Here is a 26,634-nt window from a genome sequence, read left to right on the forward strand (position 1 = left end):
TTCGGGGGGCTCCCTCCCCCCGCCCGCCGGCGAGGAAGAAAAAAGCCTCCCAACGGCTTCCGCCTTCCGCCTGGCCAGCGCCGGAAGCCGGCGCCACGTGACCGGAAGCTCCTCCCTCCCCCCCCCGCCGCAGCCTCCCCCGCGGGGCTGTGGCTACGGCAGAGGGGCGGGAGCGCGAGGGGGGCTGCCCCGCCCCCTCCCCCCCCTGCCTCCCCTCCTCCTCTCCCTCCCCTCCCCTCCTCCTCTCCCTCCCATCCCATCCTCCTCTCCCTCCTCCCTTTCCTCTCTCCTCCTCCTCCCTCCCCTCCCCTCCTCCTCTCCCTCCCCTCCCCTCCTCCTCTCCCTCCCCTCCCCTCCTCCTCTCCCTCCCCTCCCCTCCTCCTCCCCCTCCCGTCCCATCCTCCTCTCCCTCCTCCCTTTCCTCTCTCCTCCTCCTCCCTCCCCCCCCTCCCTCCCCTCCCATCCTCCTCTCCCTCCCCCCTCCTCTCTCCCCCTCTCTTCTCCCCTCTCCCCCTCCCCTCCTTCCTCCCTCTCTCCCCCTTCTTCTCTCCCCCTCCCCCCCTCGTCTCCCCCCTCCCCCCTTCCTCTCTCTCCCTTTCCTCTCCCCACCTCCTCTCTCCCCCTCCTCTCTCCCCCTTTCCCCCTCCCCCTTTCCCTCTCCCCTCACTCTCTCCCCTCACTCTCTCCCCCTTTTCCCCTCCCTCCATCTCTCCCCTCTCCCCCTCTCCCCCCCTTCCACCTCCCCCCTCTCCCCCCCTTTCTCTTTTGCCCTTTTCCCCTTCTCCCCCCACTCTCCCTCCCCCTTTCCTCCCCTCGCTCTCCCCTCCCCTTTTCCCCCTCTCCCCTCCCCTCCTTTCCCCCTCTCCCCCCCACTCTCTCTCCCCCTTTCCCCCTCCCCCTGTCTCCCCCCCCCCTTTCTCTCTCCCCCTATCCCACTCCCCTCCTCCTCCCCCCTCCTTCCCTCTCCCCCTTCGATCCCCCCCACCCCTCACTCCCCGTCACGGCCTCCCCTCCCCCACATGTGGCTTTTCCCGGAGGGGCGAAGCGGAGCAGGATTCCAGGTCCCCCTCCCCCGGATCCCAGCCCCCCGGGGCCCCAACCCTCTGCGGCCGCCGAGCCCTGGCACCGCTCCCGGCGGCCGCAGGACATGGGCTGGGCGGCGCCACCCCCGCTCCTGCGTTCCGGTAGTGCAGCGGTGACCGTGTTTGGCTCCTGTGCAGGAAGGGCTGCGGTTCCAAACCCGCCAGGAGCATTTCCCCTCCGGCATGCTTTAGATCCTTGATACTGCCACCCCAGAGACCCTTGATGCTGGCACCCCACGGACCCTCGATGCTGGCACCCCACACACCCTTGATGTTGGCACCCCACACACCCTCGATGCTGGCACCCCACAGACCCTCGATGCTGGCACCCCCACACACCCTTGATGCTGGCACACCCACACACCCTCGATGCTGGCACCCCACACACCCTTGATGCTGGCACCCCCACACACCCCTCGATGCTGGCACCCCACAGACCCTCGATGCTGGCACCCCACGGCCCCTTGATGCTGGCACCCCACACACCCTCGATGCTGGCACCCCACAGACCCTCGATGCTGGCACCCCACAGACCCTCGATGCTGGCACCCCACGGACCCTTGATGTTGGCACCCTGCACATCCTTGATGCTGGCACCCTGCACACCCTTGATGCTGGCACACCACACACCCTTGATGCTGGCACCCTGCACATCCTTGATGCTGGCACCCTGCACACCCTTGATGCTGGCACCCTGCACATCCTTGATGCTGGCACCCTGCACATCCTTGATGCTGGCACCCTGCACACCCTTGATGCTGGCACCCTGGACATCCTTGATGCTGGCACCCTGCACATCCTTGATGCTGGCACCCTGCACATCCTTGATGCTGGCACCCTGCACACCCTTGATGCTGGCACCCTGCACATCCTTGATGCTGGCACCCTGCACACCCTTGATGCTGGCACCCTGCACATCCTTGATGCTGGCACCCTGCACATCCTTGATGCTGGCACCCTGCACACCCTTGATGCTGGCACCCTGGACATCCTTGATGCTGGCACACCACACACCCTCCATGCTGGCACCCCGCACACCCTCCATGCTGGCACCCCACGGACCCTCGATGCTGGCACCCCACGGACCCTCGATGCTGGCACCCTGCACACCCTCGATGCTGGCACCCCGCAGACCCTCGATGCTGGCACCCCGCACACCCTCGATGCTGGCACCCTGCACACCCTCGATGCTGGCACCCCCACACACCCTTGATGCTGGCACCCCACGGTCCCTCGATGCTGGCACCCCACACACCCTCAATGCTGGCACCCCACGGACCCTCGATGCTGGCACCCCCGCAGACCCTCGATGCTGGCACCCTGCACACCCTTGATGCTGGCACCCTGCACACCCTCGATGCTGGCACCCCACACACCCTCAATGCTGGCACCCCACGGACCCTCGATGCTGGCACCCCGCAGACCCTCGATGCTGGCACCCTGCACACCCTTGATGCTGGCACCCCACACACCCTCGATGCTGGCACCCCACACACCCTTGATGCTGGCACCCCACGGCCCCTTGATGCTGGCACCCCACGGACCCTTGAAGCTGGCACCCTGCACACCCTCGATGCTGGCACCCCCGCACACCCTCGATGCTGGCACCCTGCACACCCTTGATGCTGGCACCCTGCACACCCTCGATGCTGGCACCCTGCACACCCTCGATGCTGGCACCCCACAGACCCTCGATGCTGGCACCCCGCAGACCCTCGATGCTGGCACCCCACACACCCTTGATGCTGGCACCCTGCACACCCTTGATGCTGGCACCCTGCACACCCTTGATGCTGGCACCCTGCACACCCTCGATGCTGGCACCCCACGGCCCCTTGATGTTGGCACCCCACACACCCTCGATGCTGGCACCCTGCACACCCTTGATGCTGGCACCCTGCACACCCTCGATGCTGGCACCCCGCACACCCTCGATGCTGGCACCCTGCACACCCTTGATGCTGGCACCCTGCACACCCTCGATGCTGGCACCCTGCACACCCTCGATGCTGGCACCCCACAGACCCTCGATGCTGGCACCCCGCAGACCCTCGATGCTGGCACCCCACACACCCTTGATGCTGGCACCCTGCACACCCTTGATGCTGGCACCCCGCACACCCTCGATGCTGGCACCCCCACGGCCCCTTGATGTTGGCACCCCACACACCCTCGATGCTGGCACCCTGCACACCCTTGATGCTGGCACCCTGCACACCCTCGATGCTGGCACCCCGCACACCCTCGATGCTGGCACCCTGCACACCCTTGATGCTGGCACCCCGCACACCCTCGATGCTGGCACCCCACGGCCCCTTGATGTTGGCACCCCACACACCCTCGATGCTGGCACCCCACACACCCTCGATGCTGGCACCCCCGCACACCCTTGATGCTGGCACCCCACGGCCCCTTGATGCTGGCACCCCACACACCCTCGATGCTGGCACCCCACACACCCTCGATGCTGGCACCCCACACACCCTTGATGCTGGCACCCCGCAGACCCTCGATGCTGGCACCCCACGGACCCTTGATGCTGGCACCCCATGGACCCTCGATGCTGGCCCCCCACAGACCCTTGATGCTGGCACCCCACAGACCCTTGCTGCTGGCACCCCACGGACCCCTGCTACTTGAACCCCAGCCCCGTCCCAGCCACACCTCCCTCTCCCAGGAGAAGGGCTGGAGGTCCTCTCCTTACTCCCTCCTCAACCCCACTGGAGAACATCAACTCTGCCCCCACCCAAAGCCAGCCCAGCCCTCAGGCCAGGGCTGGGGCCATGGTCCCAGGCAGTGGGAGAGGTGAGGAAGGCAAGCAGGGCAGAGCAGGAGGGATACACACAGCAGTGTTTATTGACCATTCAGGAGAAGCCTAAACTGGGGAACCAAAGCAGTGCAGAGGGCGGTGGAGGTGTGGTGGGACCCAGGAATCGCTGCTGGAGAGTCCCATCCAGGGCTGGCACAGGGTCCTTGTGCTCAGGCACGGGCAGCTGCAGGGCCAAGAGGAAGAGGCAGAGTCAGGAAGGGTCCCCTCCCTGCCCCCATGGCACTGGGAGGGGGGGGTCTGAGGTACCCCTCCTGCTGTGGGCAGAGGGCAGGGGGCAGGAGGTGGGGTGGGAGGCATGGGCAAGGAGAAGGGGAGAAAGACAAGAGGAAGGGAAAGGTGAGGCCTCGGTACTCACCTGGTGACACCAGGTTGAAGCCTTTCTTCTGCTTCTTCCCTGCACGGAGAGGAAGCCATCAGCTGCCCGGCCAGGCTCGGGGACTGCCTGGCAGCACCTCCCAGGGTCCCCATCCCAGCCCCTCCCCTCCATTCCATTCCATCCCATCCCCTCCCCTCCATCCCATCCCCTCCATCCTATCCCAGCCTTGCTCCCACCAGCCTCTGCCTCCCCTCCCCCTCAGCTGTTACCTAATCTGCACTTCCAGACGGCAATGCTCATCCCGACGGCAGCCACGGCCGCGACCACCGCCGCGACCACTGCCAGCATCACGGGCAGCGACCGCACCTCTGGCTCTGGGGGTGGAGGGAGGAGCAGAAGAGCAGAGAGAGAGTAAGGAGTAGAAGGGGAAAACTTCCTCGGCAAGCCTCTTCCAGCCCCCCTGCAGCCCTCCCCAAACCCCTCCCGGCCGCCCCCATGGCCCTGCCGGCCCCTGCCGGCCGCCCCCAGGCTCACCCCAGGAGTAGAGGCGGGGCTGGGGCAGGCTGGAGTGCTCCACCCGGCAGCGGTACAGCTCCTGCTCCTGCGGCAGCACCTCGATGGAGGCCCAGGTGGAGAAGCTGCCGTCGCTGTTGGGGACGATGCTGCCCCGAAGGGTGTCCAGGTCCAGCACCTCGGCCCCCTTCAGCCAGCTGACGCTGAGAGGCCGCGGGTAGAAGCCATACAGGTGGCAGGACAAGGTCAGGATCCCCTGGCTCTCCTTCCCTGACACTCGCACCACTGGGGGCTCTGGGGGACAAGAGGGGAGGGGGTGGGGGCTGAAGGAGGGCTGCAGGCAGCCGGCACTGCCTGATGCTGCCAGGCAGTGGGGGCCCCTCCAAGCTCAGCTGTTCAGCATCCTCAGCACCCTGACCCAGCTGGGACCCCAGCCCCAGATGCTGCCAGGGCTTGGCCCTCCAAGCTCAGTTCCTCAGCATCCTGGGACCCCAGCCCCAGCTCATCTCCTCAGCATCCTCACCCTGCTGGGACCCCAGCCCCTGGAGAGCTTCCAGAGCCCTTTGGGTGAGGAGCTCAGGGGCAGGGGCTCAGAGCTGAGCACAGGCAGAGGCTGGCTCAGGGTTGGGACTCCCAAGGAGAAGCTGCCTCTGGGCCTCCCTCCCTCTCTCCCTCACCTCTCCTCTCCAGCTCAGCCTGCCCATAGCTCAGGTATCTCTTCAGCCACTCCACACAGGTGTTCTCCAGGTAGTGCTTCATGTTTTCAGCCACTGTCCCATCCTCCTCCCACTTCCTCTTGGTGAGCACAGCTGCTTGGTCTGCTGCAGTGAAGGTCTCCATGTCCTCGTTGAGGGCCAGGAAGTCTCTCCCATCAACGGCACTCTGATGGTACCCCCTGGTGCTGCCATCCTCCAGCAGGTCACAGCCAACCATCAACTGCAGTGTCTGAGCCCCTGCAACACAACCACGGCCCAAGGCTGAGTGGCTGCTGCAGCCCAGAGCCTTCAGTGGGGCACAGAGCCCCCCCCCATCACCCCCAGCCCCATGCCAGGGGAGCTCAGGCTGTGGTATGAGAGCTGCCCCTGTCCTGCCTGGGGTCCTGGGCACCTGAAGGATGGGGGTGACCAGAAGCCCCTCTGGAATCAGAACAGCAAATCCCAAGTGGTGTGAAGCTGGCACAGGGCAGCCAGGACCCCCTGGGGCTGGGGACAGTGCAGCTAGAGCCCAGTGACAGTGGCACCAGGCAGGGCAGAGCAGGATATTTGGGTTTTGGGAGTTCTCCTCTCCCACAGAGCCTCCTGGCAGCCCTACGGAGCCTCCTGCCAGTCCCACAGAACACCCTGCCAGCCCCACAGAGCCTCCTGCCAGCCCCACAGAATACCCTGCCAGCCCCACAGAACACCCTGCTAGCCCCACAGAACTCCCTCCCAGCCACACAGAGCCTTCTCCTAGCCCCACAGAGCCCCTTCCCGGCCCCACTCACTCCCACTCTGGTTGTATCTCGCCTGTAGAATGTCCAGGTTCAGGTAGTTCATCTCCTCGTTGATCTGTTCAGTGTGGGTCTGGCCATCCCAGTACCCCTGGTCCAGGTTGGCCTTCATCCACTCCCTCAGGGGCTCCATCCTCCTCCCATTGCTGTCGTAGCGAGCGATGGGGACCCCATCCACGTACCCCACAGCCGTGAACTGAGGCAGCCCCCAGCTGGGCTCCGCCACCGAGATGTGGAAGTAGCGCAAGGAGTGCAGCCCTGGGGGGACAAGGAAGGTCCTGGGTGCCAAGAGAGAGAGCCTGGGGAGGGTCTGCAGGGTTGTGGGTGAAGGCACATTATGCCCAGATATCCAATCCTGTCCCAGCATGTGGACAAGTTCCCCCTCCTTCAGGAGGAAGACAAAAGCCAAGGCATTAGCCAGGCCAGCAGGCACCCAGCGCATGCAGCGCTCCTGCAAACACCAAGTGTGGCACAGTTCCAGCCTCAGGCTTTCTATAGGCTGGAGCCAGTTAATACTAATACTAATACTAATACTAATACTAATACTAATACTAATACTAATACTAATACTAATACTAATACTAATACTAATACTAATACTAATACACAACCAGGTTGGAAGAGACCTTCAAGATCATCGCATCCAACCCATCAACCAATCCAACACCACCGAAACAACTAACCCATGGCACCAAGCACCCCATCAAGTCTCCTCCTGAACACCTCCAGTGATGGTGACTCCACCACCTCCCCAGGCAGCCCATTCCAATGGGCAATCACTCTCTCTGTGTAGAACTTCTTCCTAACATTCAACCTAAACCTCCTCTGTTGCAGCCTGAGACTGTGTCCTCTTGTTCTGGTACTGCCTGCCTGGGAGAAGAGACCATCATCTACCTGTCTACAACCTCCCTTCAGGTAGTTGTAGAGAGCAATAAGGTCTCCCCTGAGCCTCCTCTTCTCCAGGCTAAGCAACCCCAGCTCCCTCAGTCTCTCCTCACAGGGCTGTGTTCCAAGCCCCTCACCAACTTGATCGAGACCGAGTCCACACATGCCGAGCCCCGCCGTAGCGGGAGAGGAGCTGCCGTGTGCCGCTCTGAGCCCTGTGAACCTCAGGGAAGACCAAAGCATTGTTCGTGCCTATACTGCACCGAACCCGGGACCGCTCCGAGCATCCTGCTGTTCCTTTAAGCTCAGTACAGGAGAATCCGCCGCCTAACGCAGCTGCATTCCCTCCCTGAGGCTGTGTACATCAGCCCCGAGAATCGCCGTGGTTGGGCCGACCCCGTAGCTTTGCCTGCTGCCGTGTCCTCCGAGCCGCCTACTGGCAACCGTTGCCCTGTCCTGCCCTGCGAGCCGACTCCGTGGGCCGACCCCACGGGCCACAGTATCACAGTATCACAGTATAACTAAGGTTGAAAGGACCTCAAAGATCATCAAGTCCAACCTGTCAACACAGACCCCATGACTAGACCATGGCACCAAGTGCCACATCCAATCTCCTCCTGAACGCCTCCAGGGACGGTGACTCTGCCACTCCCTGGGCAGCACATTGCAATGACGAATGACTCGCTCGGTAAAGAACTTCCTCCTCACCTCGAGTCTAAACCTCCCCTGGTGCAGCCTGAGACTTTGTCCCCTTGTTCTGGTGCTGGTTGCCTGGGAGAAGAGACCAACCCCTTCCCGGCTACAACCACCCCTCAGGTAGTTGTAGAGGGCAATGAGGTCACCCCTGAGCCTCCTCTTCTCCAGGCTAAACAACCCCAGCTCCCTCAGCCTCTCCTCACAGGGCTGTGTTCAAGGCCTCTCCCCAGCCTTGTTGCCCTTCTCTGGACATGTTCAAGTGTTTCAATGTCCTTCTTAAACTGAGGGGCCCAGAACGGGACACAGTACTCGAGGTGTGGCCTAACCAATGCAGAGTCCAGGGGCACAATGACCTCACTGCTCCTGCTGGCCACACTATTCCTAATGCAGGCCAGGATGCCATTGGCCTTCTTAGCCACCTGGGCACACTGCTGGCTCATATTCAGGCAGCTGTCGATCAGCACCCCCAGGTCCCTCTCTGTTTGGGAGCTCTCCAGCCACTCCGACCCCAGCCCGTAGCTCTGCATGGGATTGCCGTAGCCAAAGTGCAGCAAACTACAGGTAAGGTCTTTCCTTGACACTTGCTCAGCAGCAAGGTTTGTGTTTTTCACCCAGGTAACCGCGTCCCTGCAGCAGGGATCAGCTACAAGTGAAAACCACACCCAAAAGCACTGCTTCAGCCTCAGACCCAGAGCTGGAACTCTCTCCTTTGAGCTCTAACGCAGCTCTGAGGAGGCCGACCCCGACCAGGACCGATCCCTGTTGTCTGGAGGGGATCGACTGAGCCCTGAAGGGAGCCTGCTTCCGCGCTAAGCCCAGGTTCCATCATTCCCTCTCCACTGCTGCGGAGAGAGCAGACAGTGACCCAACACCGCTGTCCAGCTCGACTAGGAACCAGTCCAGCGGCAGCAGCCTGCCGGAACTCCACCTTGCTACAAACAACAGCTGCAGAGTATCTCCCATGTGTTTTCCATCCATTAGCACTCAGTCCAAAGTATCTGCGGCCAGCAGAGTAAGCGCTGACACATGGAAAGATTCTAACGCTGCTGCGTATAGCCAGAAACCAGCCGCGTCCCGCCGAGTCGCCATCTAGTGGCCACGCGGCGGAACAGCACCCTTCGTTACGTAAATACAGAGATCGTCTGTAGATAGTTCAATTAAGTTCTAATCATGACACTAAGCCACTTAGGGAATGTATTTCACCAACGTGCTCTAGAACATGAATATAAGTTGGTGATTGAGCGGCTATTAATAATTTGATAATAAAAATAATATTTTCATAGTTCATATTCATAGATTTCATAACCTCATCACAACGAGGGTGTAGGAGCAGGGATGCCAGGAAGAGAGGGTGCAGGGGGTTCCCGGTGCTGAGATAAGGGAGTTCAAGGGGGTCTCGATGCCTAGAAGGGGCCCAGGAGCTACCCGAAGCCAAGAAAAGGAGGCGGGGCGAAAGCGGAGCGGGATGGAAAGGCGACGGGTGGACGGAGAACGCACGGGGAAACGGACGGACGGACGGACAGAAGACGGTACAAAGAAAAAGGAGCACAGGGGGGTCCCTGTGCCAAGGAAAGGGGGTCCTGGGCGCTCAAGGTGCCAAGAGGAGAGAGGTTGAGAGTGGACTCCGATGCCAAGAGAAGAGGCTCCAAGGGGGTCGAGACGCAAAGAGAAAAGGTTCCATGGGCGGGGGGGGTCCCAGTGCCCACGCAAGGGTCTCCCGGGTCCTCCCAACTTGCGCTCACCGTGCACGGCTCCTTCGAGGACCTCCACGATGAAACCCAAGCTGAGAACCCACCGGGACCCCATGGCGCTGCTGGCTGCGACTCCTGATCTCAGAGCGAAACTCCACGCAGTCCCCTTCCCAGCCTCCACCATTGGCTGAGGCGCCTCCCATCCACCAATAGCAGCCTAAAGCGCCTCTGATGTCATCGGTTTCCAGGCAGATCGAGTCAGCGCAGGCTGCAAGGGAAAGTGAAAGGGACACAGGGCTGGGGAAAGGGCAGGGGCCGGAGGGCTCCGATCTGTCCCCAGCGGAGGCAGGTGACCCCCGGAGCTCAGCCCCCTCCCCACTGCAGCCAGGGAGGGTCCTGCAGGGGGTGCGACAGACGGGAAGGTGCCATCGGGGGTGGCATCATCCGCGGTGCCGCCTCGCCAGAGCCTCCTGCGGGTGTCCCTCGACCCCGCAGAGCTCTGCTGGGGTCTGCAGGGGTCCGTAGAGGTCCGTAGGGGTCTGCCAGAGTTCAGTACTGGTCTGCCAGGGGTCTGTTGGAGTCTTTAGGGTTTGGCAGGGGTCCATGGAGGTCAACTCACTCTGTAGGGCTTGGCAGGGGTCTGCAGGGGTCCCCAAGGATCTGCCCCCACCCAAAGCCAGCACAACCCTCAGGCCACGGCTGTGGCAGCAGTTCTGGCCCTGGGAGAGGTGACAAAGGCAACTGGGGCAGGGCTGGGGGCATACACACAGCAACATTTATTGACCACCCAGGAGAATACCAAAAGGAAACCAAGGCAGTGCAGAGGGTGGGGGAGGTGTGGTGGGACCCAGGAAGAGCTGCTGGAGAGTCCCATCCAGGGCTGGCACAGGGCCCCTGTGCTTAGGCAGAGGCAGCTGCAGGGCCAAGAGGAAGAGGCAGTCAGGCAGGGTCCCTTCCCTGCCCCCAAGGCACTGTGTCGGGGGGTCTCTGGGGATGCCCCTCCTGCAGTGGCTGTGGGCAGAGGCCGGGGGGGCAGGAGGTGGGGTGGGAGGCATAGGCATGGAGGAAAGGGGAGAAGGAGGAAAGGGGACAAGGGGGAAAGGGGAAGGTGAGGCCCTACCCCTGGTACTCACCTGGTGGAACCTGCTTGAAGCCTTTGTTCTTCTGCTGCTGCAACCCTGCACAGGGCAGAAGGCTTCAGCCTCAGCGCTGCTGCCCTGGCAGGCTCCTGCCTGCAGCCCTTCCCTTCCCTTCCCTTCCCTTCCCTTCCCTTCCCTTCCCTTCCCTTCCCTTCCCTTCCCTTCCCTTCCCTTCCCTTCCCTTCCCTTCCCTTCCCTTCCCTTCCCTTCCCTTCCCTTCCCTTCCCTTCCCTTCCCTTCCCTTCCCTTCCCTTCCCTTCCCTTCCCTTCCCTTCCCTTCCCTTCCCTTCCCTTCCCTTCCCTTCCCTTCCCTTCCCTTCCCTTCCCTTCCCTTCCCCTTCATCCTCTCCCTTCCCCCTCCCATTCCCTTCTACCCCATCCTTCCCTAACCCACTTTTCCCATCCCCTTCCATCCTCCCCTTCCCCACCCTCATTTCCTGTCCCCTCCCTCCCCCTCTCCTCCCTCCCATCCCTTCATATCCCTTCCCCTCCCATCCCATCCCTTCCCAACCCTTCCTCACCTCTCTTCTCCCTTCCCTTCCCTCCCATCCCTTCCCCTCCCTTCACACCTCCCACCCTTCCTCCCACCACACTCTGCCTCCCCTCCCCCTCAGCTTTTACTTGATCTCAGCTTACAGACGGCGACGCCGATCCCGACGGCAGCCACGGCAGCGACCACCGCCGCGACCACTGCCAGCACCACAGACAGAGACCATCCACCCGGCTCTGGGGGAGGGGAGAAGAGCAGGGAGAAGTGAAGGAGAAGGGAAAACCTCCACCCCGAGCCCCTCCCAACTCCCTGCAGCCCTCCCCAAGCACTTCTCAGCCGTCCCCAAGCTCCTCAGACCCCTCCCGGCCGCCCCCATGCCCCTGCCGGCCCCTGCCGGCCGCCCCCAGGCTCACCCCAGGAGTAGAGGCGGGGCTGGGGCAGGCTGGAGTGCTCCACCCGGCAGCGGTACAGCTCCTGCTCCTGCGGCAGCACCTCGATGGAGGCCCAGGTGGAGAAGCTGCCGTCGCTGTTGGGGACGATGCTGCCCCGAAGGGTGTCCAGGTCCAGCACCTCGGCCCCCTTCAGCCAGCTGACGCCGATGGGCCGCGGGTAGAAGCCATACAGGCGGCAGGACAAGGTCAGGATCCCCTGGCTCTCCTTCCCTGACACTCGCACCACTGGGGGCTCTGGGGGACAAGAGGGGAGGGGGTGGGGGCTGAAGGAGGGATGCAGGCAGCCGGCACTGCCTGATGCTGCCAGGGCTTGGCCCCCTCCAATCTCAGCTGCTCAGCATTCTCAGCACCCTGACCCAGCTGGGACCCCAGCCCCAGATGCTGCCAGGGCTTGGCCCTCCCAGCTCAGCTCCTCACCCTGATGGTACCCCAGCCCCAGACCACTTCCTCAGCATCCTGGGACCCCAGCCCCAGCTCATCTCCTCAGCATCCTCACCCTGCTGGGACCCCAACTCCTGGAGAGCTTCCAGAGCACTTTGGGTGAGGAGCTCAGGGGCAGGGGCTCAGAGCTGAGTGCAGGCAGAGGCTGGCTCAGGGTTGGGACTCGAGGCAGAAGCTGCCTCTGGGCCTCCCTCCCTCCCTCACCTCTCCTCTCCAGCTCAGCCTGCCCATAGCTCAGGTATCTCTCCAGCCACTCCACACAGGTGTTCTCCAGGTAGTGCTTCAACCTCTCAGCCACTGTCCCATCCTCCTCCCACTTCCTCTTGGTGAGCACAGCTGCTTGGTCTGCTGCAGTGAAGGTCTCCATGTCCTCGTTGAGGGCCAGGAAGTCTCTCCCATCGATGGCATACTGATGGTATCCCCTGGTGCTGCCATCCTCCAGCAGGTCACAGCCAACCATCCTCTGCAGTGTCTGAGCCCCTGCAACACAACCAAGGCCCAAGGCTGAGAGGCTGCTGCAGCCCAGGGCCTTCAGTGGGGCACAGAGCCGCCCCACCATCACCCCCAGCCCCATGCCAGGGGAGCTCAGGCTGTGGTATGAGAGCTGCCCCTGTCCTGCCTGGGGTCCTGGGCACCTGAAGGATGGGGGTGACCAGAAGCCCCTCTGGAATCAGAACAGCAAATCCCGAGAGGTGTGAAACTGTCACAGGGCAGCCAGGACCCCCTGGGGCTGGGGACAGTGGGGCTGGAGCCCTGTGACAGTGGCACCAGGCAGGGCAGGGCAGGATATTTGGGGGTTGGGAGTTTTCCTCTCCCACAAAGCCTCCTGGCAGCCCTACAGAGCCTCCTGCCAGTCCCACAGAACACCCTGCCAGCCCTTCCCGGCCCCACTCACTCCTACTCTGGTTGTATCTCGCCTGCAGGATGATCAGATTCACTTGGTTCATCTCCTGGTTGCTCTGTTCAGTGTGGGTCTGGCCATCCCAGTACCCCTGGTCCAGGTTGGCCTTCATCCACTCCCTCAGGGGCTCCATCCTCCTCCTGTTGCTGTCGTAGCGAGCGATGGGGACCCCATCCACATACCCCACAGCCGTGAACTGAGGCAGCCCCCAGCTGGGCTCCGCCACCGAGATGTGGAAATAGCGCAGGGAGTGCAGCCCTGGGGGGACAAGGAATGGAGGAGAATGGAGGAGAATGGAGGAGAATGGAGGAGAATGGAGGAGAATGAAGGAGAATGGAGGAGAATGGAGGAGAATGGAGGAGAATGGAGGAGAATGGAGGAGAATGGAGGAGAATGGAGGAGAATGGAGGAGAATGGAGGAGAGTAGACCAGGTTGGAAGAGACCTTCAAGATCATCATGTCCAACCCATCAACCAATCCAACACCACCTAAACAACTAACCCATGGCACCAAGCACCCCATCAAGTCTCCTCCTGAACACCTCCAGTGATGGTGACTCCACCACCTCCCCAGGCAGCCCATTCCAATGGGCAATCACTCTCTCTCTGTGTAGAACTTCTTCCAAACATCCAACCTAAACCTCCCCTGGCACAGCCTGAGACTGTGTCCTCTTGTTCTGGTGCTGGTTGCCTGGGAGAAGAGACCAGCATCTGCCTGTCTACAACCTCCCTTCAGGTAGTTGTAGAGAGCAATAAGGTCACCCCTGAGTCTCCTCCTCTCCAGGCTAAGCAACCCCAGCTCCCTCAGTCTCTCCTCACAGGGCTGTGTTCCAAGCCCCTCACCAACTTGATCGAGACTGAGTCCACACATGCCTAGCCCCGCCGTAGCGGGAGAGGAGCTGCCGTGTGCCACTCTGAGCCCTGTGAACCTCAGGGAAGACCAAAGCATTGTTCGTGCCTATACTGCACCGAACCCGGGACCGCTCCGAGCGTCTCGCTGCTCCTTTAAGCTCAGTACAGGAGAATCCGCCGCCTAACGCAGCTGCATTCTCTGCCCGAGGCTGTGTACATCAGCCCCGAGAATCGCCGTGGTTGGGCCGACCCCGTAGCTTTGCCTGCTGCCGTGTCCTCCGAGAAGCCTACCGGCAACCGTCGCCCTGCCCTGCCCTGCGAGCCGACTCCGAGGGCCGACCCCACGGGCCAACCCCGACCAGGACCGATCCCTGTTATCTGGAAGGGATGGTCCGAGCCCTGAAGGGAGCCTGCTTCCGCGCTAAGCCCAGGTTCCATCATTCCCTCTCCACTGCTGCGGAGAGAACAGACAGTATGCCAACGCTGCTGTCCAGCTCGCCTAGGAACCAGTCCAGCGACAGCAGCCTGCCGGACACCAACCTTGCTACAAACAAAAGTTGCCGAGTACCTCCCTCGTGCTTTCCATCCACTGGCACTCAGTTCAAAGCATCTGCGGCCAGCAGAGTAAGCGCCGACTCATAGAAAGTTTCTAACGCTGCTGGGCGTAGCCAGAAGGCAGCCGCGTCCCGCCGCCATCTAGTGGTCAGTCTGCGGAACAGCACCCTTCCTTATACAAATACAGAGATCGTCTGTGGATAGTTCAATTAAGGTCTAATCATAACTCTAAGCCACTTAGGGAATGTATTTCACCAACGTGCTCTAGAGCATGTATATAAGTTGGCGATTCAGCGGCTATTAATAATTTGATCATTAATAAAAATAATATTTTCATAGTTCCTATGTCATAAATTTCATAACCTCATCACAACGAGGGTGTAGGAGCAGGGATGCCAGGAAGAGAGGGTGCAGGGGGGTCCCGGTGCCGAGATAAGGGAGTTCAAGGGGGTCTCGATGCCTAGAAGGGGCCCAGGAGCTACCCGATACCAAGAAAAGGAGGCGGGGCGAAAGCGGAGCGGGACGGAAAGGCGACGGATGGACGGAGACCGCACAGGGAAACGGACGTACAGACGGACAGAAGACGGTACAAAGAAAAAGCAGCACAGGGGGGTCCCTGTGCCAAGGAAAGGGGGGCCAGGGAGCTCAAGGTGCCAAGAGGAGAGAGATTGAGAGGGGACTCCGATGCCAAGAGAAGAGGCTCCAAGGGGGTCGCGACGCAAAGAGAAAAGGTCCCATGGGCGGGGGGGTCCCAGTGCCCACGCAAGGCTCTCCCGGATCCCCCCAACTCGTGCTCACCGTTCACAGCTCCTCCGAGGACCCCCAGGAGCAAACCCAAGCTGAGAAGCCACCGGGACCCCATGGCGCTGTCGGCTCTGATTCCCGGAGCGAATCTCTAGACGCAGCGCCCGCAGCTAGAGCCCTGTGAGAGTGGCAGCGGGGAGAGCAGCGCAGGGTGTTTGAGCTTTGGGAGCTCTGTCCCACGCCGCTCGCTTCCAGAGAGCCACGCCCACAGAGCCTCCCGTCCACCAATAGCATGAGGCGCCTCTGACCGCACGATACGGGTTGGGGGCAGACCGAGACCGCCCTGGTGGGATGGGAACGCCCCAAGTCTGCCTGAGAGAGGCAGGAGTCCATCGGAGTCGATTGGACTGTGTAGGCGTTGGCAGGAGTCTGCAGGGGTCTGCAGGGGGCCCCAGGGCTCTGCCCCCACCCAAAGCCAGCCCAACCCTCAGGCCACAGCTAGGGCACATTACTTCAGGCAGGGGAGAGGTGACAAAGGCAGCTGGGGGAGGGCTGGGAAGACACACACACACAGAGCAATATTTCATAGAATCATAGAATCAAGAAGGATTGGAAAAGACCTCAGAGGTCATCCAGTCCAACCTCTCACCCAACACCTCCTGACTAATTAAACCACGGCTCCCAGTGCCACATCCAATCCCCTCCTGAGCACCTCCAGGGCCGGTGACTCCACCACCTCCCTGGGCAGCACACTCCAATGGCCAATTACTCTTTTTGGAAGAACTTTCTCCTCACCTTCAGCCTAAACTGGACAGCCTGAACAGGCGACCTTCCCCTAGGAGATCAGCCCAAGCCAATCGGGGGATGTCAAGGGGGTCCCTGTGCAGCATCCTCTGTGACCATGGAGAGGACATGGACAGCTGGCATGGCCACCCCACCTCTGCCCTCTGGAACAGAGTGTGGGAGCTGCAAGGTGGCCACACTGGGGATAACTCACCCAGGAGAAGGGCTGCCCCAGTATCCCGCAGTGGTCCCTCTCGCTCAAGAGACCCTTCCCCTAGTGACACAGGACCCTGTGACAAGTGTGGGCATCGCTGCCAGCATTAGAGGTGCCCTACCTGCAGCCAGGGGGAGGCCAGGGACAACAGAGTGGCCTGGGATATGCATGGGAAATGGCCTGGCACTTCAGAAGCCCTGAAGTACCGAGCTCTGGTGCACACAGGAGCCCAATGCCCCCTGATCCCATGGAGGTACAAAGGGGCTGAGGCCATAAGCATTCAGGGAGTCACAGGGGGCTCACAAGACTTGACTGTACTGCAGGCTGAGAGAAGCCTGAGCGGGAATGAATGGGGAAAGCACAACCTAGTGACTGTTGTGGTGAAGGCACATTATGCCCAGACAGTGAATCTTGTCCCAGCACGTGGACAAGTTCCCCTCCTTCATGAAGGAGACAAAGGCCAAGGCATTAGGCAGGCCGGCACAGCCCACTGCAGGCACCCAGTGCATGGGATGCTGGTGCTAACACCAAGTCTAGGCAGAATTCTGGCTTCCTGAAGCCAGTTGTTTACAGGAGTGCCCATTGGTCAAACCCAGCATGGAGGGACCTGTAAGTATCACCACAGTGGTAAACAAGTTGCCCCCTCTTTCACTTTGACTCGCTCCTTGCTCTAGAGGACAATGCTGGCACCATAGCCTCTGCCATTGAGCTCACTGCTGTCAGCTCTTCTCTCTCTCATACATGCAAGCATCCTAGAAGCCTCTGCACGACGAGAAGCAGCCCGTGTCCAGGCCCGGCCGTTGAGTCATAGCCCTGAGAACATCTTCCGAGAGGAGGGACCTTGGCTGAGCCCGAGAAGCCCAGCGTCGTTACAGCCAGTCACCCCGACTGGGAGAGCCCACCGTGCCTCCGGAGAAGTGGACGCCCGAGGGTAAGATGTGCCCAGCTGTCGGGGAGAAGGAGTACCGAGTCCGGCAGTGCACACATCTGCACAACCCCGCTATGGCGGGAGAGGAGCCCTGCAAACCTCAGGGAAACCCAGAGCACCGTTCGTGCCTATACTCCTCCAAAGCCGGGACCGCTCCGAGCGTCTCGCTGCTCCTTTGAGCCAAGCAAAGGGGAAGTCGCCGCGCCCCGTAGCCGCGCTTCTTCCCCGGGGCCGCTCCGCGCCAGCCCCGGAGCCCACCGCAGCCGGGGAACCCTCGCCCCGCCCTGCCGTGCGAGCCGACTCTGAGGGCCGAGCCCGTCCCGGGAGCAGCCCTGCCGGCCCCGCCGGGCCGACCCCCGCGGCAGCGCTCCCTGTCGTCTGGTGGGCATCCGCCCAGTCCTGCAAGGGAACCTGCTTAGGGGCTAAGCCCAGCGTAGCAACATTGCTGTCTGTAGCTAGGAGCCGCCATCTACTGGCCACGCGGCCGAACTGCAACCATTCCTTCTCTACCTACAGAATTGCTTCTGTAAATATTTCCGATTGAGTTCTAAGGACAACACTTAGCCACTTATGGAATGTATTTCACGACCGGGCACTAGAATATACATACAAATTAGTGACTCATCGGTTATTAATAATGTAGATCATTAATAAAGTTTGCATCATTCATATTCATACATTGACAACCTCTTCATCACGCTGGTCCAGCTGCACCTTGCATTCTTGCCATCGACATTCTGCAGGAGGGATGCTTCAAGGACCCAAGGGGGCACAAGTGGGCATTTGGGGTGGCAGCTGTGGAGACTGCAGGCGAAGAACAGCTGTCCACCACGCCCGAGCTGTCGGGTGAGACCTCCGGAGTGGGCAGCCGTAGGGGGCAGGATTTGAAGGTCACTCTTGCCTCTCGCATAGTGCTGGAATCAGTTGCCTCCAGGCTGGGTCCATAGTTCAACCCTCTGCCATGAGGTGATCCAGACTGCCTCAGAGAAAGGTGGAGCCCCTGAGCATCTGCAGTTCATTGATGACATCATTGTATGGGGGGAGACAGCAGAGCAAGTTTACCAGAAGGGCAAGAGGATAATCAATATCCTGCTGGAGGCTGGCTTTGCCATCAAGAGAAGCAAGGTCAAAGGGCCTGCCAGGGAGATCCGGTTCCTGGGAGGTCAGTGGCAGGATGGCTGTCGCCACATCCCTCAGGAGGGGGTGAACAGAGTAGCCACTATGGGGCAACACAGGGACAAGAAACACACACAGTCCTTTTGGGGGCTTGTGGGCTTCTGGCAAATGCACATTCCTGGGTACAGTCAAACTGTGAAACCTCTCTTGCATGTCCCAGGGAAGAGAAATGATTTTGTGTGGGGACCTGGGCAGCAGGTAGCATTCGAGCAGATCAAACGAGAGGGGGTCCAGGCTATGGCTCTGGGACCTGTTGGAACTGGACCAGAGATCAAGAATGTGCTGTACACTGCGGCAGGTGAGAATGGTCCTGCGTGGAGCTTGTGGCAGAAGGCTCCTGGTGAAACCAGGGGCAGGCCCCTAGGATTTTGGAGGGAGGGGTACAAAGGCTCTGCAGCCAACATGGCAATAGAGGTATGAAATTCTAGCTGCCTGTGAGGGCATTGTGATAGGCACAGGTGATAGTATGGGTGATAGGTGATAGCCACCTCTATTTCTAGCTCCACAGCTTCCAATCCAAACTTGGACATTCAAATGGAAGAGGCTCAACCCCACATCATGCCACAGATGCAACCTGGAGCAGGTGGATGGCCCTGATAACTCAGCGAGCTGGGATGGGGAGCTTTGAACGCCCTGGCATAGAGGAAGTGATCCCCAACTGGCCAGAGGGTGCTGACATGGGAATGCCACCAGAGCAGACAGTGACCTTGCTGAGGAGGCTTCCCCATACAAGGATCTCCCTGAGAAGGGGAAGGGCTGTGCTCTATTTACAGATGGGTCCTGCTGGCTTGTAGGGAGCAGGGAGAGATGGAAGGCAGCTGTCTGGAAATGTAAAAGCTGTCCAGCTGGCCCTGGATATAGCAGAACAAGAGAACTGTACCTCTACACTGGCTCCTGGATGGTAGCCAATGCCTTGTGGGGGTTGCTGAAGGAGTGGAGGAGGAATGGGTGGCAGAGAACAGGGAAGCCTCTTTGGGCCGCTGAGCTGTGGCAAGACATCGCTGCCCGCCTGGACAGGCTGCCAACAAAGGTAGGGCAGATGGCTGCACACATCCCCAAGAGCAGAGCCACAGAGGGGCACAAGCACAACCACCAAGCAGATCTGGCTGCTAAAATCTCCCCCATAGCCTTGGCCTGGGAACACAAGGGTGAGCTGTTCTTAGCCTGCTGGGCCCAGGGCAGTTCTGGTCACCAAGGGAGAGATGGCTGGGGACAGAGCCGTGGCCATCTCTCTGGAGGCCATCTCCCAGGTCATCCATGAGTGTGACATCTGTGCTGCCATCAAGCAGGCCAAGCACATGGAGCCTCTGGGGTATGGGGGGAGATGGAGGAGATCTAAGTAGGGAGAGGCCTGGCAGGTCGACTCCATCACCCTGCCTCGGTCTGAGAGCGGCAAGCAGCAGCTGCTGACCATGGTGGAGGCAAGTGCAGGGTGGCTGGAGACCTACCCAGCAGCTCATGCCCCTGCCTGCAACACCATCCTGGGCCTAGAGAGACATGTCCTGTGGAGACAGGGCGCCCCCGGGAGGATGGAGTGGGAGAATGGAAGCCACTTGAAGAGCCATCTCCTAAGGGGCTGGGCAAAGGAACATGGCACTGAGTGGAGTTCCCACATCCCATCCCCTGCACCAGCTGCGGGGAAGGGCGAGCGCTGCACTGGCTTGCGAAAGACCACCCTGAACGCCACGGGGGGTGGAACCTTGTGATGGGTTAAAGCCCATCCTGGAAGCAGGGGGGGGTGAGGGCTTGTAAGAGCATTGCCCTCCCTGCAGGGGGGCTTTCCCCCTGGGAAACTAAATTAGTCTGTTCCACTCCCCCTCCCTGCAAGGCTAGCAAAGGGAGGGCACTGCAGCCATGAGCTCTCTTGGGCCCTGCCTTTGCTTGGGCCAGGACTGCTGGGGGCTCCCTGCTTCTCTGCCACGTGGGCTGGCCTGATCCTTCTCCCTGCTGCCTCCACGCCTCCTCAGAGAGACTGCTTTTGTATTCTTCTCTTTTCTTTCCCTCCCATCCATCCTTGTTCCTTGCCCTGGTGAACCTTACCTCTTACTCTTACATATATATGTCTGTCTAAAGAAGATTCTTTACCTCTCCACTTCCAAGCCAACTCCAAATTACTTCTTGGTGGATTTGCTCCTTCCCTTTATCCTCCACCACCCCCAACCTCTCTCTCTGGGGAAGGAGGAGAGGTGCAGTAGCTTGGGAGACCAATTCTCCCAGCAGGGGCAAAAGAAAGACTCAGACAAAAGGCATTGCAAGAAAATGCTGGAAAGTTTCAATGGAAAGGAACTAAACCAACATCAATGAAAGTTTTTACAGCAAACCACAAGCACCCTGACAAAAGAGAGAGGTCCCAAAACATGCCCAAGAACCTCCCACCCCCACCTGGGGGCACACCCAACACCCCCAGGGATCTTTCTCTCCCCCTCCCCTCCCCCAACCCAGCCTTGGGCTGGGCAGGCCCACGGGAGGCAGCTCACGCCACTGACCGAGGCAGTGGCGAGGGAAGAAGAGGAAGTGAGGAGCCCTCGCTGATGGTTTCTAGGGGAGCAGGGCATTATGGATGAAATACCTGGCTTCCTCTGAGCACCCACTGGGCTGGGCCCTCTTGGGCACATCCCAGGTGTGGCTTGTGCGCTGCCAGCAGGGGCCGGCCCCCAGCCCTAACCACCACAAGGGGGAAGCGGGGGAGGGATTCTCAGCCTTGCCCCCACCTCAGCTCTTGAGTCCCAGTTAAGGCTCAAACCACCACACACCTTTAGGAACTGGGAAAAACACCTAGCTCAAGCCACTGGGGGAGTGCCCAGCAGAGGAGCTGGGAACCCAGCCGGCCCTGCCCAGTCCGACCTGCTGCGAGCAGTGGATGGAGATGGAGCTCCTGTGAGTTGTGAGAAGAACCTGCTGGGGAAGTCGCTGGGGGTTCCCCCTGCTGCTGCTGGGGGACAACCAACCCCAGGGCTGGTCTCTGCTGAGGGGCCTGGTGACACCTACTGGCTCATGTTAGAACCTGGGGACATTCAGTGTGTGCCACGGCGGAAGGGGACTCTGGCCGAGAGGGGATGGACCAGGAGGGGGCAGCACACATCAGTGGATCATAGTCACTGTATGATAGTTAAAGCTTGTTCTGAGCTTTACTCTCTCCCAGGTCAGGACCAGCCTAGTGTCCAGCGCTCAACATGAACACTGACCCAGAGGGCTCCTGTGGCACCTCAGCTGCACCTGCTCCTGGTGCCCCACAGCAAGCAAGACACTGCTCCTCTTTCCCCACAGCAACAGACTGCTCCTGAGTTTTGTTCCCTTGCCAAGAGAGTTTCCTGGGTCCTGATGTTTCTCCACCTCCCTGCCCAGCTCAAGCAGGGATTGGCCTTGGAAGACACCGAAACTGGGGAACCAAAGCAGTGCAGAGGGAGGTGGAGGTGTGGTGGGACCCAGGAGGAGCAGCTGGAGGCAGGAGAGTCCTATGCAGGGCTGGCACAGGGGCCCTGTGCTCAGGCATGGGCAGCTGCAGGGCCAAGAGGAAGAGGCAGTGAGGCAGGGTCCCCTCCCTGCCCCCAATGCACTGGGGGGGGGGGCTCTGGGGGTGCCCCTCCTGAGGAGGTTGTGGGCAGAAGCCAGGGGGGGTGGGAGGCATGGGCATGGAGGAAAAAGGAGAAGGGGGACAGGGGAGGGTGAGGCCCTGCCCCTGGTACTCACCTGGTGGAACCAGGTTGAAGGCTTTCTTCTGCTGCTGCTGCTTCCCTGCACAGGGCAGAAGCCTTCAGCCTCAACGCTGAGGCCCTGGCAGGCTCCTGCCTGCAGCCCTTCCCTTCCCTTCCCTTCCCTTCCCTTCCCTTCCCTTCCCTTCCCTTCCCTTCCCTTCCCTTCCCTTCCCTTCCCTTCCCTTCCCTTCCCTTCCCTTCCCTTCCCTTCCCTTCCCTTCCCTTCCCTTCCCTTCCCTTCCCTTCCCTTCCCTTCCCTTCCCTTCCCTTCCCTTCCCTTCCCTTCCCTTCCCTTCCCTTCCCTTCCCTTCCCTCCCATCCCTTCCCCTCCCTTCCCACCTCCCACCCTTCCTCCCACCACACTCTGCCTCCCCTCCCCCTTAGCTCTTACTTGATCTCAGCTTACAGAGGGCGACGCCGATCCCGACGGCAGCCACGGCAGCGACCACCGCCGCGACCACTGCCAGCACCACAGACAGAGACCACCCCCCCGGCTCTGGGGGAGGGGAGAAGAGCAGGGAGAAGTGAAGGAGAAGTGAAGGAGAAGGGAAAACCGAGCCCCTCCCAGCCCCCCTGCAGCCCTCCTCAAGCCTCTCCCAGCCGCCCCCAAGCCCCTCAGACCCTTCCCGGCCACCCCCATGCCCCTGCCGGCCCCTGCCGGCCGCCCCCAGGCTCACCCCAGGAGTAGAGGCGGGGCTGGGGCAGGCTGGAGTGCTCCACCCGGCAGCGGTACAGCTCCTGCTCCTGCGGCAGCACCTCGATGGAGGCCCAGGTGGAGAAGCTGCCGTCGCTGTTGGGGACGATGCTGCCCCGCTGGGTGTCCTGGTCCCGCACCTCGGCCCCCTTCAGCCAGCTGACGCCGATGGGCCGCGGGTAGAAGCCATACAGGCGGCAGGACAAGCTCAGGATCCCCTGGCTCTCCTTCCCTGACACTCGCACCACTGGGGGCTCTGGGGAACAAGAGGGGAGGGGGTGGGGGCTGAAGGAGGGATGCAGGCAGCCGGCACTGCCTGATGCTGCCAGGGCTTGGCCCCCTCCAAGCTCAGCTGCTCAGCATTCTCAGCACCCTGACCCAGCTGGGACCCCAGCCCCAGATGCTGCCAGGGCTTAGCCCTACAAGCTCAGTTCCTCAGCATCCTGGGACCCCAGCCCCAGACCACCTGCTCTGCATCCTGGGACCCCAGCCCCAGCTCAGCTCCTCACCATCCTCACCTTGCTGGGACCCCAGCCCCTGGAGAGCTTCCAGAGCCCTTTGGGTGAGGAGCTCAGGGGCAGGGGCTCAGAGCTGAGCGCAGGCAGAGGCTGGCTCAGGGTTGGGACTCCAAGCAGAAGCTGCCTCTGGGCCTCCCTCCCTCCCTCACCTCTCCTCTCCAGCTCAGCCTGCCCATAGCTCAGGTATCTCTTCAGCCACTCCACACAGGTGTTCTCCAGGTAGTGCTTCATCCACTCAACCACTGTCCCATCCTCCTCCCACTTCCTCTTGGTGAGCACAGCTGCTTGATCTGCTGCAGTGAAGGTCTCCATGTCCTCGTTGAGGGCCAGGAAGTCTCTCCCATCGACGGCATACTGATGGTACCCCCCTGGTGCTGCCATCCTCCAGCAGGTCACAGCCAACCATCCTCTGCAGTGTCTGAGCCCCTGCAACACAACCAAGGCCCAAGGCTGAGTGGCTGCTGCAGCCCAGGGCCTTCAGTGGGGCACAGAGCCCCCCCCCCCATCACCCCCAGCCCCATGCCAGGGGAGCTCAGGCTGTGGTATGAGAGCTGCTCCTGTCCTGCCTGGGGTCCTGGGCACCTGAAGGATGGGGGTGACCAGAAGCCCCTCTGGAATCAGAACAGCAAATCCCAAGTGGTGTGAAGCTGGCACAGGGCAGCCAGGACCCCCTGGGGCTGGGGACAGTGCAGCTAGAGCCCAGTGACAGTGGCACCAGGCAGGGCAGGGCAGGATATTTGGGGGTTGGGAGTTTTCCTCTCCCACAAAGCCTCCTGGCAGCCCTGCAGAGCCTCCTGCCATGCCACAGAGCCTCCTGCCAGCCCTTCCCGGCCCCACTCACTCCCACTCTGGTTGTATCTCGCCTGCAGGACGATCAGATTCACTTGGTTCATCTCCTCGTTGATCTGTTCAAGGTGGGTCTCGCCATCCCAGTACCCCTGGTCCAGCTTGGCCTTCATCCACTCCCTCAGGGGCTCCATCCTCCTCCTGTTGCTGTCGTAGCGAGCGATGGGGACCCCATCCACGTACCCCACAGCCGTGAACTGAGGCAGCCCCCAGCTGGGCTCCGCCACCGAGATGTGGAAATAGCGCAGGGAGTGCAGCCCTGGGGGGACAAAGAAGGTCCTGGGTACCAAGAGAGAGAGCCTGGGGAGGGTCTGTGAGGTGTAGGAGCTGGGAAGCAGGGAAGAAAGGCTGCAGGGGGGTTCCGGTGCAGAGATAAGGGAGTTGAAGGGGGTCTCGACGCCTAGAAGGGGTCCAGGAGCTACCCGATGCCAAGAAAAGGAGGTGCGGGCATGCCGGGGCAAAAGCAGAGAGGGATGGAAAGGCGGAAGATGGGCGGAGAACGCCCGGGGAAAGGACAGATGGGAGACTGCCGGACGGACGACAGGACAAAGAAAAAGGAGCACGGGGGGTCCCTGTGCCAAGCAAAGGGGGGCCAGGGAGCTCAAGGTGCCAAGAGGAGAGAGATTGAGAGGGGACTCCGATGCCAAGAGAAGAGGCTCCAAGGGGGTCGCGACGCAAAGAGAAAAGGTCCCATGGGCGGGGGGGTCCCAGTGCCCACGCAAGGGTCTCCCGGGTCCCCCTAACTCGCGCTCACCGTTCACGGCTCCTCCGAGGACCCCCAGGAGCAAATCCAAGCCGAGAAGCCACCGGGACCCCATGGCGCTGTCGGCTCTGATGCCCGGAGCGAATCTCTAGACGCAGCGCCCGCAGCTAGAGCCCTGTGACAGTGGCAGCGGGGAGAGCAGCGCAGGGTGTTTGAGCTTTGGGAGCGCTATACCACACCGCCCCCTTCCAGAGAGCCACGCCCACAGAGCCTCCCGTCCACCAATAGCATGAGGCGCCTCTGACCTGGTTGGGGGCTGACCGAGACCGCCCTGGTGGGATGGGAACGCCCCAAGCATGCCTGAGAGAGAAAGTTCTCCCTCTGCCAAGGACCAGCAATGTGTACCCTTGTCAGAGATCCCAAGAAATATTTAGAAGCAGGATGAAATGCAGCACTCCTACCCTACTGGAGAGGTTCCAGAGGACTGGAAGCTTTCCAACGTGATGCCATTTACAAGCAGGGCCGGTTCGATGAGCCAGGGAATTCCAGGGCTGTCAGCCTGACCTCAGTGCCAGGCAAGATCATGGCCCAGGTCATCCTGAGTGCAATCACACAACACTTACAGGATGGCCAAGAGATCAGGCCTAGCCAACAGGGATTTAGGAAGGGCAGGTCCTGTCTGACCAACCTGAGCTCCTTCTATGCCCAGGTGACTGCCTGGTGGATGTGGGGAGGCTGTGGATGTAGTCCCCCTGGACCTCAGCAAGGCCTTTGACACCGTCCCCCATAGCAAACTCCTGGACACGATGATCTTGAAGGTCTCTTCCAACCTGGTTTGGTTTATTCTATGTTTATACTATGTTGAGAGTATATGTGCACAATATCCAACATTTACAATGCATACAGAAATACAGCAAAGAAACTAATACAGAACAAAACTCTACCTAGAGGAGGGTTCCCCCCCTGGGCCCCCCTCTCTCCCCCTACCTCCCTGTTCCCCAAAAGGGTTAGAGAGAGACAAGGTAATTATTAAGGAGGACAATTCTGTTAGCTTAAAGCGCATGCAAGGAGTCGTTTCCTTCTCTGTTACCTCTCAGGGTTAGCTCCAGCTGCTGCTGCTGAGAGGCAGAAGCAGAGAGGCTGACAAGACAGAACAGACTGGAACTGACCGAGACTCAAACTGAACTGAAACTTAGAGTTGCATTTTACCTCTCTACCAATGAAATTCATTTAGAAGCTCTGAATGTTTTCATTCCCCACCAGCGCATTCAGCCAGAGTGTTCCTGCACTCTCCCTTTCTGAAAGGCACAGCCTGAAACGGTCACAGCCCCGGAGCTCAGCCCCCTTCGCACTGCAGCCAGGGAGGGTCCTGCTGGGGGTGCGACAGACGGGAAGGTGCCATCGGGGGTGGCATCATCCGCGGTGCCGCCTCGCCAGAGCCTCCTGCGGGTGTCCCTCGACCCTGCAGAGCTCTGGTGGGGTCTGCAGGGGTCCATAGAGGTCAGGAGGGGTCTTCCGAGGGTCCACCAGGGGTCTGTAGAGGTCCGTAGGGGTCTGCCAGAGGTCTGCTGGAGTCTAGAGGGGTTTGTCAGGTGTCCATAGGGGTCAACTCACTCTGTAAGGCTTGGTAGGGGTCTGCAGGGGTCCCCAAGGATCTGTCCCCACCCAAACCCAGCCCAGCCATCAGGCCACGGCTGGGGCAGCAGTTCAGGCCCTGGGAGAGGTGACAAAGGCAACTGGGGCAGGGCTGGGGAGTCACACTCACAGCAAGATTTATTGACCACCCAGGAGAAGCCCAGGGAGAAGACCCCAAAACTGAGGAACCAAGGCAGTGCAGAGGGTGGTAGGGGTCAGGAGGGGTCTGCCAGAAGTCTGCCAGAGGTCTGTTGAATTCTTAGGGGTGGGCAGGGGTCCATAGGGGTCGATTGGACTGTGTAGGGGTTGGCAGGAGTCTGCAGGGGTCTGCAGGGGGCCCCAGGGCTCTGCCCCCACCCAAAGCCAG

The 26,634-nt window shown here is 60.9% G+C and overlaps 2 protein-coding genes and 1 pseudogene across 2 annotated transcripts; all 3 read right to left on the minus strand.

The window, feature by feature from the left end:
- Window positions 1–3,920: 3,920 nt before the first annotated feature.
- Window positions 3,921–9,617, minus strand: LOC137461091 (class I histocompatibility antigen, F10 alpha chain-like). The gene is made up of 7 exons (XM_068171000.1): window positions 9,554–9,617; window positions 6,225–6,488; window positions 5,419–5,694; window positions 4,763–5,035; window positions 4,498–4,602; window positions 4,268–4,306; window positions 3,921–4,075 (listed from the first exon to the last, which is right to left on the minus strand). Exons 1-7 carry the CDS (start codon window positions 9,615–9,617, stop codon window positions 4,062–4,064), a joined length of 1,035 nt encoding a protein of 344 aa, XP_068027101.1. The 3' UTR covers window positions 3,921–4,061.
- Window positions 9,618–10,248: 631 nt separating this feature from the next.
- LOC137461090 (class I histocompatibility antigen, F10 alpha chain-like) lies at window positions 10,249–15,270 on the minus strand. The gene is made up of 7 exons (XM_068170999.1): window positions 15,130–15,270; window positions 12,920–13,183; window positions 12,229–12,504; window positions 11,545–11,817; window positions 11,278–11,367; window positions 10,636–10,680; window positions 10,249–10,416 (listed from the first exon to the last, which is right to left on the minus strand). The coding sequence occupies exons 1-7, from the start codon at window positions 15,191–15,193 to the stop codon at window positions 10,403–10,405; spliced, it is 1,026 nt and encodes a 341-aa protein (XP_068027100.1). The 5' UTR covers window positions 15,194–15,270; the 3' UTR covers window positions 10,249–10,402.
- Window positions 15,271–20,613: 5,343 nt separating this feature from the next.
- On the minus strand, window positions 20,614–24,837 carry LOC137461087 (class I histocompatibility antigen, F10 alpha chain-like; annotated as a pseudogene).
- Window positions 24,838–26,634: the final 1,797 nt, after the last annotated feature.

This window comes from Melanerpes formicivorus, unplaced genomic scaffold (genome assembly GCF_026170545.1).
Source record: "Melanerpes formicivorus ecotype bairdi unplaced genomic scaffold, bMelFor1.0.p_v2 SCAF_1117, whole genome shotgun sequence".
In the NCBI taxonomy this organism is placed as follows: Eukaryota; Metazoa; Chordata; class Aves; order Piciformes; family Picidae; genus Melanerpes; species Melanerpes formicivorus.